At 39.0% G+C, this 13,935-nt stretch overlaps 1 protein-coding gene across 5 annotated transcripts in view; it reads left to right on the top strand.

The window, feature by feature from the left end:
* Positions 1 to 13,935, top strand: part of STXBP4 (syntaxin binding protein 4) — a 68,791-nt gene that overhangs the window by 49,040 nt on the left and 5,816 nt on the right. For 4 of the 5 annotated variants that reach the window (XM_062612720.1, XM_062612721.1, XM_062612719.1 and 1 more), the window contains one exon: positions 1,579 to 1,636. In XM_062612720.1, the coding sequence (XP_062468704.1) occupies positions 1,579 to 1,636 (58 nt within the window). Of the gene's footprint in view, positions 1 to 1,578; positions 1,637 to 3,943; positions 4,021 to 13,935 lie in introns of those variants that run through there. The other variant, XM_062612722.1, reaches the window with a different exon arrangement.

Below are 13,935 nucleotides of genomic sequence, written 5' to 3'. Positions count from 1 at the left end.
ATTGTATAGCTCTGTTCTAAACTGAAAATGGGAAGAAGTCTGAGATAAATGACTAATATGGGGTAGAAATGAAAGGAGAAGTAAGCCAGTGAGCTTTTTGCTTTTCAAGCTGTACTGAACAGTAATGGCGCTGTTCTACAATTTCTAATTCTCAAATTTCCTTCCTGACTTCTGGAGTCCTGCCTGACTGACTTTTTGCTCTTCACTTGGTACCTACAGGTATAGTTCCTTCTCAGATGGTTTATACCTGCTTCACTGTGCCAGGTCATGATTCAGTAGCTGTAATGCTGTTTATCTTTGAGAACTGAAGTTAGCCCTTTCCGGACTGGGAAGGACCACACGAAAGACAAAGTTGTGACGATGGGAGAGAAGAAAAGGAGCCTTTTGAGAAAGAAGTTCCAAAATAAACATGTGTGCTTAGGGCATTCCTTGGTATGAAGCAGCTTTCAAAGATCATCTGGTGCTTGCAGGCCAGCACATTTTCCAAATAAGAGTTTTAAATCTAAAGCAGGCTCACAGATGGTTCTAATGAGCTGGTCTTTGAGATACTGTGACTTGCACAAAAATAGTTTAACTCCTAAGACACATTTTGAGATGGCTTCCAAGCTAAAGCACTTCCAGAATAAGTTTTCATGCATATTTTAATTTCATATGCATATTTCTAGTCTCCAAGAAAGGGGGGTTTTTCAGGACCTTTCACTTTATCTACATTACAGTGCAGTGTCACAAAAGCGTCCATCAGGAGCGTTTTTGCACATTGACTGATGCTTCTTTCTCCAGCACTTTTCAAACCCTACAAAGAGCTGGTATTGAGTGAACAGTAGTTGAAAAGGCAGAGGTTTGCTATGGAAATTTAGTTTTTAAAGTGATATAGTATTGTACCCTAATAAAAGTATTATGTATTACTGATCAGTCTCATGGATAGGACTTTCAACCTAAGAACAACATCCAAGATTGAGTTTTTAAGATTAGCGTGACTGATTACATTAGTGTAAATCACAAAATTAAGCAATGCATTTAGTAAATTAACCTTTTTTAGGATATATAACAGAAATATCTGTACATATTTTCTCCAAATCTGTCTCTGTGTGGAATTTGTGCCTAAATCCCCACAAATTTTGTATAAACACAAAAGTTAGTGAAAAAAACAAACGGCAGAGGATTTCATTCTGCCCATACTACTACCTTGTATCGTTATTAGCATCTGTATTTAACAGCTGTAAAACCAGACCTCAACAGAAGACAGGCACAGGAGGGGTTTGGTCACTTTATGTAGGTGTAAATTACAATGTAAAGTTCAAAAATACTTAATTACTACACTGTGATTTGACCAGCCTGTCAGCTTCTACAAAAGAAATGCTAGTCATGAAAGTATCATGAAATGGTTTGTAGCTTTGCAGCACAGCGAACAGTTATTAAATTGTATTCTTTAAATTATTTTGTTACAAAACAGCAAAAATTATGATCTTTTTTAGACATGGTTTGAAATGACAGCATTCTGATTTATATCATCTCAAAACTATGTTCTTTGAGTCAGTTAAGGTTTGAAACACATCTTATTTCTTTATTTCATCTTAGGTCTGCCTTACGGATGGGAGGAAGCTTATACAGCAGATGGAATCAAATATTTCATCAAGTGAGTACTTCTGGGGGAAGATGGGTCAGAGTTGAAGTAAAAGCACATTAAACATATTTTAAACCTAGAATTAATGGAAAAATGAGTAAAATAACAAAAGCTGCCATCTGCTGTATTTGTATCTTTATTGCCAGTATCACTTGTTCTTTCCTGGGTTTTGTGACTTCATTGCCCAAAGGTTCCTAGAGGGTCAGTCACAAAACCAGCTGAAATTCAGTATGAAATGTGTGTCTCAAGCTTTCACATGGGTTTGAAAAACCGCCTGCAATGTTGAGAGTTTCCCCAGTTCTGTGTTTGACCCTATAATGGACCCAGGAGGTAAGGAAGAAAAATCTTGTCCCCTGAGTGGTTTACAAGTATAAATACCAGGTTTTAAAAATGCCCTTATATTTTGGAGGAGTGGAAGAATTCTTTTAGATTTTTAGAAGGTAATGCTGTAGTTTCATCTAAATCTAGTTACTCATAGGTTTTTGTGAGGTCATATCCTGCTCCATTGTGTGGAATAGGTTGTTCTGTTGCTGCAGGAGGGTGAAAGAACAGGAAAGAAAGCGTTTAGGTACATTTATCAAACAATCAAGAGCTTTCCAACTGCCATACCATTCATGTAGAAGAAAAGTCATTATCCTCTAATCTTTACACTTCAGATGATAAATGGAAGTTTACTAACTTGAGCATCACCAAATACTGACATTTCATGGTATCACTGCTGCAGGTTAAGCAGCTTCTATTCCCTTGATCGTGTCACTGAAGCTGCACCAGGTGCAAAAGCCTTCTCTCATATTCTGCATATATACTTTTTGTTCCTGATTTCTACCCTGTGAAAATGATACCTCTGGTGTCCATAGGGCTTGCTTTCTATGTTTTCACAGGACAAAGACAAAGCCATACTTTGCATAGTGGCGTATTAGGAATACTCATAATAACTAATGTGAACCTCACTTAGAGGTGCTCAGGGTGGACACTGCACCAGGGAGCAGTTGTTGTGCAGCCAAAAACCAAATTACAGGCAAATGTTTTGCACCAGGAGTTACCTGGGACTTTTCAGGAGATGTTGCAAACAAATTTCTCCGAGCTCTCGGGAGACTGGAGCAGAGGAGAGGTGCCATTGATAAGATGTTACAATCACACAGCGGCTGAAGCATAAAGAAAACCTCCACAAAAGCTTCAGAGGCAGTAATCATTTGGAGATGTATCATCTGGTGAAAGAAAAAACAGAAAAGGGAAGCACTAAGCTTGGGCCCTTGTTACAAAGCTTTTCTTGGCTTTCCTTAACGGTAAGGTTTCCGTAGTGATCACTTTTCTGACAGACTAGAAGAAAAAATGCAGTACAAATCCGTTAGTTACAAAAAATGGGGGGGGGGTATTATATTTTATAACCAAATCCAAACTGTGGTTTCTATCCTGCTAATGTCAGCAGGATATAATAATACGCCTGCTACATAGAGAATTGAAAGCTTTTTTACAAAGACCTGCTTGATAAAAGCTGTAGGAGTTTGTTGTAAGCTATAGGAAAGATTTTCTTTCAGTTGTATTCTCTGATGCTGGAGGAAAGATGCATGAAAAAAGGGGTAGTTCCATTGTGTGTTCCAGAAGCTTCTGGAAGTGAATTGAACAAGTATGTTGTTGTTTTAGAGTATAGTGAAAAATAACTAATATAATAGGGATTTTTTATTATTCCTTTAAAAGACTAAAATAATTGGTGAAAAATATAATTCATCTCCATTGCACATATATCATGAATCGTTGTTGAATGAAGAGCAATTTATTCTTGCTGCTGAAATTGGCATATTGATTAATTCTTATAGGTGCAGGAAGCCCCTGTTTTGCAGGTGGACTTCCACAGTCTCCTCAAAGACAGGAAAGGCAGCAAATCAATTTTTGCAGGCAGATAGAATTACTTTTACCCCAAACTGTTATAAAAGTCACATAAATAGCAGTGAAGTTTATGTATGGGCGAGCCAAGAGAAGCAGGGACATTGCTTTTCCTTTATTTCAAACCCACTGCTCTGTTGTCCTCGACTCACCCCGTGGTGCCTCGAGCTAGATGTATTAAAGCAGACATGGTTTTTTCTGCAGAGGTTTCCAAGCACACGGTATATGATACTGCATTCCAGCTCTAATCAAAGGGTGGCTTTTCTTTCAGACAGATGTAGGTTACTACATGGGATTTATACCAAAATAAATTGTAGGAAAATAACTTAGGAAATGAAAGTGAATTAAAAGCCAATTTCATAGCAATGGAAATAAAAGCAAGAGCAACTATTAAAATAGAGCACTTATTTCCTTGGTCTCCATCTGTTCGTACAGGGAGCCATTATAGGACAGTTAGAAAGGTGGATGCTGGATTCTGTTCTGGGTAAAACACTTGCAATACTGCAGGTTTATACCTGTGTAATTGGAAACTGAGATTGAAGATAGTATCATCTAGCAATAATAGCAAATATAATTTAGAGGAGGAATAGAAGAAATCTCATTTTCTTCAAACATCTCGCCTCTTTTTTTGCTTCTCATATAAGTGCTTATCTTGGTGACTCAGCAGAAAGCTGGATTTGCTGAAAATGTGCAAGAAATTTCTTCCAAAGTTCTGCATTTGGACACTGACCTATATTGCAGATGTGACAGTAAATTCAGATGAGCAACACCAGCATCTCAGCTAATGTAAATCATAGAATCATAGAATCGTTAGGGTTGGAAAGGACCTTAAGATCATCCAGTTCCAACCCCCCTGCCATGGGCAGGGACACCTCACACTAAACCATGGCACCCAAGGCCTCGTCCAGCCTGGCCTTGAACACTGCCAGGGATGGAGCATTCACAACCTCCCTGGGCAACCCATTCCAGTGCCTCACCACCCTCACAGGAAAGAATTTCCTCCTTATATCCAATCTAAACTTCCCCTGTTTAAGTTTGAACCCGTTACCCCTTGTCCTATCACTACAGTCCCTAATGAAGAGTCCCTCCCCAGCATCCCTCTAGGCCCCCTTCAGACACTGGAAGCTGCTATGAGGTCTCCACGCAGCTTCTCTTCTCCAGGCTGAACAGCCCCAACTTCCTCAGCCTGTCTTCATACGGGAGGTGCTCCAGTCCCCTGATCATCCTCGTGGCCCTTCTCTGGACTTGTTCCAACAGTTCCATGTCCTTTTTATGTTGAGGACACCAGAACCCTCATTTGTAGATGGCTTGCACGTTACCCCCACTTGCTGAAACTACAGATTTTAATTCAACACTTGACATGAAAAGGCTTTTAAAGGAGTTTTTGAGTATCTGATCTTTGCTTGTTAAGGACTCATGAATGTTCTTCCCTCTTCTTAATGTGCTCCTGGCATTTCAAATGACAGTGCCTCAGTTTTCCATCGTTACCTGTTCTGTAAAGTTCTGCATGTCAGTCTTTGTGGCAGGCAAGTAAAATATCTCTGTTTTAATTGCAGAGAAGGGTATGAAGTCACCTTTCATGACCACTGCTAAAAAATTCTATTCTGAATGGAGCCACCATGCTGGTGTTAAGAGCTCTTAATGCAGTTCATTAGAATGGAATTAACTGAGCATTGTAATAAGGCATCATGGTAATTAATATTCATTTTAACTATTTAAGTATTTTGCTTTCATCACTGTTTCCTAATTACAGTGTAAGCCAGGCTGTTTGCATGCTTGAAAATTCATACCTCTTACTACACTTTGTAATGTGTATGAAGTCAGCCTGAGAACGTTAACCGTTTAGAGCAAGGAGCAGCATTGCCAAGTCTCTTGTTTCTAACACTGAATGTTAGATTTCAAGATGAAAATCTACCCAACACTGAAAGTACCCTTTTCCATGAGGAACTTTGCTTCAGGTGCATCTTAACAGCTGATCCTTTTCAGTAGGATTTAAGCTAATTGTTTAAATGGGGATTAGTGGAATAGTTGATACTTTACAACCCTGGAACTAATACTGTAACCTTCTTGTTCCCTCTGGCTGTGAAGTTTCATTCTTTGGTGTTTAGAACAGCCAAAGCCACAGGGTGCTTAAAAGTATTTCAATGCTAGTTCACTTCCATGTATACAAACAGATAGACAAACGTTATAATTCCCTAAGTGTAGCCACAAATAAACTGATCTTGCATGCAAACTGTCAGTTTTCTTATTACACAGTTAGGCTGGGAGGCTTTATAGGAGCTGCAGTGGCTCTGTTTAAATCCACAGCAGTTTTACAATATGCTAAGGACAATCAAGTATTATTTTAATTAGTAGTTGCCTTCAGTTCCAACATGCTTTATTGGGCCATCAAGTAGCTGAGTCCATAAATCTGTATGTTATAAATCTAATGCAGTAAACACCCCAGAATGGAATCTTAATGGCACAGAAGCTTGAGAGAGCTTGCTGTGAAATTTCCATAAATATCTCTGAAGGGGGTGTAGCAATATGAAGTGCATGAGAAATCAGAGTTTAAAAGAAGCAAACCAGCTGGCTTGTGTTACACACTAAAGTGAAACCCACTTATGTGAATAACTGACATGAATAAAACATTTACATGGCTATATCCTAAGGAGCTGAACAGCTCTCTATACCTCCTGGGGAAAGCTGTATTTTGTCCATGCATCCTCACCTCAAGACAATCTTTGAAATCACCTCAGGAAATCATTTCAGTCTCTCAGTAAGTCGTTTTCAGTCAACCAGGTTGCTAAGATCAGCCACAAGTGTGAGAAAACTACATTTTAGACTGCTGGTGTGTCAAACACTCACATGATTCTGTGCTAGGCATTAAGGTCGTGTATAGGTTTACCATGAAATAGCAAACAGTAATGTCAGCCCCTCTGAGTTACACCTCTGTATGCACTGGAAAATAAGTGAGTTCAAGTGTCTTACTAATGTAACAGCAGTTATCAGAAGCACAGATATTAAGCCAGTTGACTAAAAGGTAGGGATCGGGTTCATTGCCAGTATAACTGCTTTCCTGCTGCGTAACTCTGCATTACTCTGCTGCTGGAGAGTAAAGGTTGAATTTGGCCCCAGATATGTTTTAAGATAAGCTGGCATACTTTAATGGAGACAGCAAACACTTTTATTTTGCCTGTAGCAACACAATCAGTCATTCATACCTAGCATCAGATTCATGCCCCATCAATTAATGCGGAATAGAAACACATTACTGGTGCCCGTTTCCTCACCAACTTACATTTCTCATTTCCTATCACTGTATCAGCCAGCTTGGTTAAGAAGAGTTGAGATTCTGACCTCATTTGCTCAGGGACAATTGAATGCATCCTAATGGGGGTTTTGGCAGTCCATTACAGTTCCAAAATCATATAATCAAATCATAGAAAAGTCCAGATTGAAGGGATATCTGATTTGATGTCTGTGAAAGCCCTATTCAGAGCCCTGTCAAGCCAAGTGTTGGGTATGTCCAGTGAGGGAGATTCTGTCAGCTGTCTGGGCACGCTATTCCAATGTTTAGTTGTTTTCAGTGAAGAATGCCCCAAGCTTTCTCTGCTTGAGGCTGAACCCTTTTCCCAATTCCTTCAACATTTCTTCCTGAGCCAAGTTCTCCAACCCTCTCCAACCTTCACTGGATCCTCTCCAATTTTCCCATTGTCTGTCTTGAACTTGGAGGACCAGCGTTTTGAAAAGACCCCGCACAATAAGGTAAAAAACCCCATATATCAATATTAATTATTTTATTTATTAGATGATTAAGGCTATTCTGTTGCTAGAAATGAAATTACTGATTTTCTAATAGAAATTCCTGTCCCAAATAGTCATTTTATTTGTAGATCCCAGAAGCACAATGGGGCTAATGAGCCCTCATAAAGTATCACCTGCATCCAGATGTGTACAATGCACTGACCAGTCAGCTGGGAGGTATTAGGATGGGAAGAGTTTTGTAAGTAAGAGAAAGTCTGTCTTGTTCACTTTTAAAGCTAGTCATGTGGCTGTTTTTGCCTAGGCTTAGTTCAGCACTTCGGTTGTATTCTCTGGCATTAAAAGTCCTCATGGAAGTGATGGAACTGTAGCAATGCAGACAGAAAGTGTATTCTGTCATTGAGCAGATTTTGTGAATCAGTAACTTCTGGGTTTGATTTTCAAATAGGAGAAAGTGTGCAGGCATAACTGCTCTGCAAGTGAAGTATCATGTATGCTAATTGATTAATGGTTATACACTGGTGCTTTCGGATCACAGAGGAACAGTATAAAAAATCATAGCTGGGACACTGTAATTTTTTTACCAGAAACCCATTATAGTCAATCTCTTCCATCCTCCCACTCCGTTCACCTTTAACATATGGCAGCTTTGTATCATGGGACTGGCACCTAAAATTAGGTAGGGCCTTGCTATTCTCCATCCTACTCCTACCCACTCCTTGCATATGTGTACAGTTTGTAAGGACCAGCTGTGAATTTTGCCCCTGTAAACACTGTTCTTCTAGCATTTTAATAGGACTGGGTTCCAACTATTCCGCATTAACTGTTGCTTTCCTCAGACACATTCATCTTAAATTTTCCTGAAAGACAAGGAAAAGTTTCCAAGTATTTTAAACTTTTGGGATCTTTTCCCTTAGATGCATTAGGGCCTGTGATGTTTTCTGTCTTACAACAAAAGGGAAATGGTAATAACGTGATTTAGACTTTCAGGAGTTTCATATGGAAGCACTGCGTGCTTCAGTGTAACAAAATAGGCAGTGAAGGTGCCTTCATTGGAAGGTATAGAATTTGGTTCATGTTAAGTAGGAGCCTGAAGTCAATACTTGTAAATGCAGATAGATAAAAACCATACATGGCATGTTCTGGCAAAACAGGCTGCCACTTCGAAAGCCAACACATCATACTTACCTTTTATAATATTCTGTTTCATTTGGGTTTGCTTGGGAAGGAGCCATCATTAATTTTACTGAAAGGTGGGCATTCATGGAAACTGTTTATGATTTTATGACTGAACTAAGAATAGCAAAGCATGTATGATAGATGAAGAACTTCTGTAGTGTAAACTTCGATGGTTTAGAACACTAAAGGTATCATCATAAAAGGAAAGTGAATCAGAGACGATTTTGCTTACTGCATGCTAAATTGAATAAACAAAGCTGTTCCCTTCTTACTGTTACTCTACACATTTCAACTACATTACAAAGGAAGGACCCAAAACCCAACATAGTGAGGTATGTTCAGTTTTGCCTCTGCTGTCCCATTCCATTATGTGCTAATATATTACAATATACTAGTTATCTGCAGGTTATCTAAATAGTGGTTGGAGATGCCCTTCCTAAAAGTAATCAAGTTCAACAAAGTTCAGATCATAGCAGAGCTGATCTAGAAGTGGACTTCTATATGTTCTACTGAAGTTTCAGAGTTCAGAGGAGCAAACTAAGCAAAGCTGTGATCTGCCAGACTGAATGTGCAATTGAGATCCCTCTGGATTGAATCCAGTACGAGCTCTGCTCCCAGCCCCCTGTATAGCAGTAGGCAAGTCTGTTACACCAGAATAATCAGTTATCAAAATCATTGTTGTAGGTGTCTCCATCTTAATAACTCTGATGCTCTGTGAGTAGAAACGGGGTATTTTGAGGCATGGAGTGCTTTATGTTTTCACTGAGTTCAAAGAAAGATGCAATTAAGTTGCATCTCTTAAAACTGGAGCTCCTGTCTGAAAGTAAAGAGTAGTTACATAGTCACAAAAAGTTGCAAATATTTAAATAAAACTGGCCCAGGGGTAGCTGTTATTACTACTTTTTAATGTAGAATGATCCAAAGCGCTCTGCATCCATCAGCTCCACGTCAATTCAAACACTTTCAGATGTAACTGTATGAATTTGGGTAATCCTGGCATTGTTCTTTTTGGTTTTTGAATAACTAACTTGAGACATCCCAGAGAACTTCTGTTTTCATGAAGTGTTAATGCTTGCCATCTGAAGTACAGGACTTTGCTGTGTCTCAAGCTGGTCACCAGGAATAAATATATCCAGAAGTAATAGTCCTCTTATGAAAAGTGTACCTCCTACTTGTTCTTTGTTCACAGTCCCTGTAGAGTAAAGAAAGAGTTCTTATTAAAAAACCCAGCCATGATTTAGTGCAAGGCATTTTGCTATCTAAAAAATCATGAAGCCTTATAGATAGGCAAGATCCAAATTGCAGATAATTCCTAAGGCTTAGGAATGGTTGATTGCCTGACATTTGTGTTGTAGGGAACTCAGCGTCTCTGATTTTCACTGAAATCATTTTGCATGACTATAAGGAAAATAATCTCAGATGTAAAACTAGGGAACTTGGTGTTGGATTTTATGATAACATGAGCTTGTAACACAAGAATGTTAAGACCTTAAGCTGCTTTTGGTTGGGCAATCTTTGTTTGGTTTTAGGATCAAGAACCAAACTGGAGAAACAGGAAACTGAAGCTGGAAACTGGTGTCTTTCAGCTTCCACAGGCACTGCACACTGACCAGGTTCTGGGCTGTCATAAGGCAGCTGTTAAAACGTCTTCTGTGAGAAAACACATGAAACAGATTATTTGTTCACTCTAGAGCTGCAGATCCCACTGAAATCAGTGTGATGGGTTTGTTGCCTCTGCTGGGTTGTTTTACTCTTACACTGATGTGACCCAAGGTTTAACTCTTCCCTACTTCTGTGAGCAGGACTGGAAATGTAAAAGCTCAGACTCCTCATTTTCCTTTGTTACGGCAGGATTTGGCACTTGGGGAATAATGTTGGGGAGAGCCATAAGAAGCAGAACAATGCACAGCGGGGGGTTTTCAGTATGTGCTTCCTCTGAAGCATGGGCCTAAGCCACTGCTCTAGCTCTGTTTCACTGTAGTACCCGTATAGTTTAAACATAAGCCTTGAGCACGCTCTGATGCATTTGCAAATCAACTGCACCAGATTTTTTATGATCACTTAAAGACACAGGATTAGGAGTAACTGCATACATCAAGCACTTTTAGACTAAGAGCAGATGGCTAATACTGGGGGGAGATAGATTTCAGGTAATGCTTTAAAACTGAAAAGTCTGCATATCCTATCACTCAGACCTTTGGGCATATTCAGCCTTGGCTCAGATCCTCTGTTATTACTGGTTTTATCTTTAGATTGGGTCATTTGCTTATTGTTGGCAATTTTTAATGATACAGCACACTATTTGGCTATATAAATCTTCTTCCTAGCGATTACTGCTTTACAAAATTGCTCATATTTCTTCTTAGTAGACAAGAGTTTAATCAGTTTAATCAAGGAATAAATAGCGAGACTGTCTTCTGGGGCTTCATTTTATATCCTTCAATCTTTAATTAATACTCAAGCAAAATCTGTGAACCCCAAGGGAAATACAGGAAACGATTTTGCCTCCTTAGGGCACGGTTCCATGAGGTGACAAGTGATCTCAATTTTATTGCAGACAATAAAAGTTGAGGTCACTGCCTTCTTAGGACCTGCCCAGCAACTCCTGGGGTACTATTACATGTGGTATGTTCCTTGTGGAATGCTGTCTTGAAAGAGGGCACAGTGTAAAACCAATTTTAACAAAAAGGGGAAAGAAAAAAGAGCTTTTAATTTCAGATAATCTGATTTTTGATAAATACAATGCAAAAACCGTTCCCAAGCTGCCTGTAGGTTCCGTGTCTGGAAACTGTCTTCCCTAAATGCTCTCAGGGCTGATTGATTATACTTGTTTTATTTGTTCTAATTGCTTATCTACTAAATTAAAATCCTTCAGTTACGGTTCAGAACAGGTTATTCCTTGCAGATCCTCACAGCATTTGCTCTTCAAAACAACAGGAGTTTTCTGTTGCTTGATTTGGTATTCCCTTAACAGCATTTTCAAGGAGGATACCAAACACGGAAGGCATCACAACTGGGTTTGCAAGCATGTGATAGCTCTGAAAGCTTATTTCATGATAAACGTTGACATAGAAGAAACAAAAGATTAATAACAGGATCTATTTTTGATGTTACGCTTTCTTATTATGTAGTGTTTCAGAAGGTACATAAGGAACATCGATCCATGGCCCAAGCGACTTGCATTAGCAAGTTAGAGAAGTATGAGTAAAACAGAGATGAAAGAGCCTGGTACTTTCCCAAAGGTGCAAAATTTGGGACAGTGAGTTTTAAAGAGAAGAAAAGGATCTTTGCAAAGCAAAAGGCTGTTCCAGGCTCAAAGGGAACAGAAACAGAAAGCCCCAGCAACCAAAGACAAAGGCAGTAATTAAAACAAATCTTGCAAAGCTGTGTGTAGTCCAGCAAGCAGCTACACAGGGAGATTCTGTGCAAGAGCAAGCAAGGAAGATGATATAACCTCTAGATGAAGGATTAGGTTTCAGGATCTTCATTCAGTGGCATTGTTCTTTGTTTTCCTGTTGCTCTGGCTCTCATTAGCCTCCAAACCACCACTTTATGGGGGCCTGCATATGAGTGTGTAACAAAGGAACACATAATCTCCCGTATTGCTATCCTCTAGCAGATGGGATATACTCCTGTCACAGTAACTTCAGAATTTCCCACTGGGATAAGTGTATAAAAACTAAAAATATGGAGTACATTTCTGGATAGTATAGAGCACGTCCCCTTCCAACCCATTACATCTGCATCTAGCAGTGTTATTTGCTACATTTATTTAATGATTATTTCAGTAACAACAGTGAAAGCTCTAAGGGTAAAGCTTTCAGAGCTGTCAGCAGTATGGCACTGTGACAATGGCTTTGCAAGGGTTTTCAGATGAGCATAGATGAGTAAAGCCTCCATCAAGCATCAATACTCTAGCTGAGCATTACTGCATTCTAAAGGATAATGAAGTTTGGGAAATATGAAAGTAAGGTAAGAAAGATGAAAAGTATAGCAAAATTACTACTGTGCATTTAGGTTATGGGGTATGTTCATTTAGGGAGGAAAACAGCTACCTTGGAGTTTGTGTTATTTCATATGAGCAGAGTCCTGCTTTCACTTTCATCATCAATACCGCTCAAGTTGGTAGAGAAGCAAAGGGTTCATACGAGGCCAGAATTGGGCTTTCTAGGTTCAGATGCAACTAAATCCTGCCTGGTCTCTAATGAGTACCGGCCCCTTCATAGTATGAGAGTTTGACTGATTAATTGTTTAAGTCTGCATTTTGTCTCCTGAACAGGTGTCAAGCAAATGGGTCTTGCACAAGATTGCTCCTTTTAACGCAAAGTAACCCTGGTGAACTGGAAAAATTCATCCGGGTGTTATGAATGTCAGCCCATGTCAAAGGGGGGAAAAACCCAACTTCAGATATTGCATGATTGCTTTGTAGCTCGGCATCCTGTGCAGTGACCTACAGCAATTGTATTGTCTGCAAGATGTGAATCCCTGTTAGGCTCCAGAGTTTGGCCCTAGTAAAAAGCACGTTTTGATGATGCTCAAAGCTAACAAAGGTACAGGCGTTTTTTCCATTAGTTTTGCTTTGAATTGATCTTTTCTTAAAAGATCGAGGTTCTCATTTTAAAAGAAAGCATTTTCCTTGCAAAGAAGTAAGAATCAGAAGGAGGTTAATTATAATGATATTTTAAGTAATTCACTAGCATTTCTTTGCCAAAAAAAAACTTGTGTTCTGATGTTTTGTTTTTCCAAGCTCTAAAATTTCTCCTGCAATTTGCTAATGTTAAAAAGATGGAATAAGCTACTGACATATTTCCAGATCAAATGCTTCTGTTTTCTGACAATAAATTTGGCTGCCCTCCGATAGCAATGACTTGTTTGAAAACCTAAAAATCTTTAATTATTGTTAATTGCCCTGAAAATGTGAAATTAATCTTTTGAACAGGAACCTTTGCAAATGGAAAACATTTTACATCTAGGATTTGTAGTGCTGGCTGTCCAAATATTCCTTCAATATTCAGTTTTATCGATTTACCAAAACCTAGAGATAGATTTGAGTTCACTTTTTATTGCTGGCCCTCAGATGTGAATCGGAGAGGATGTATTTCTAATACAAGAATGCTCTGCAAACCATTAAATCTGGGATTATCTCCTCGGACTGATTATGTCAAAGCTCTTTAGCCACAGCACTTTTGGAGAGCTAAAAATAAATTGGGGGGTGGGGGAGAGGTTATACATTTATTCTGTACCTAAATAATCTGTGCATATTGTGTGTGTCTGTCTACAATGTGAGACACAGTATCTGGACTTCAAGTTTATTTATAAGAGTACTTTTCCCAGTGAGGATTTTGGCAGTGGGTTTTAAACAAACTGTCCTAGAAGCAGCGTTCATGGGATAAAGTCTAGAGCAAGTTTAAAAGAACTGAGCTCACATCAGAAGCATTCAGAGCAGATTGACATTAGAGCAAAATTTGGCCTCGTATTTTGAAAATGGATGAAAATAATTCTTT

This window comes from Pezoporus occidentalis, unplaced genomic scaffold (assembly GCF_034315485.1).
Source record: "Pezoporus occidentalis ecotype Australia unplaced genomic scaffold, CSIRO_AGI_Poc_V1 ctg160, whole genome shotgun sequence".
Taxonomy (NCBI): domain Eukaryota; kingdom Metazoa; phylum Chordata; class Aves; order Psittaciformes; family Psittacidae; genus Pezoporus; species Pezoporus occidentalis.
Note: the sequence above shows the minus strand (reverse complement) of the source record. Positions and strands in the feature narration are given on the sequence as shown.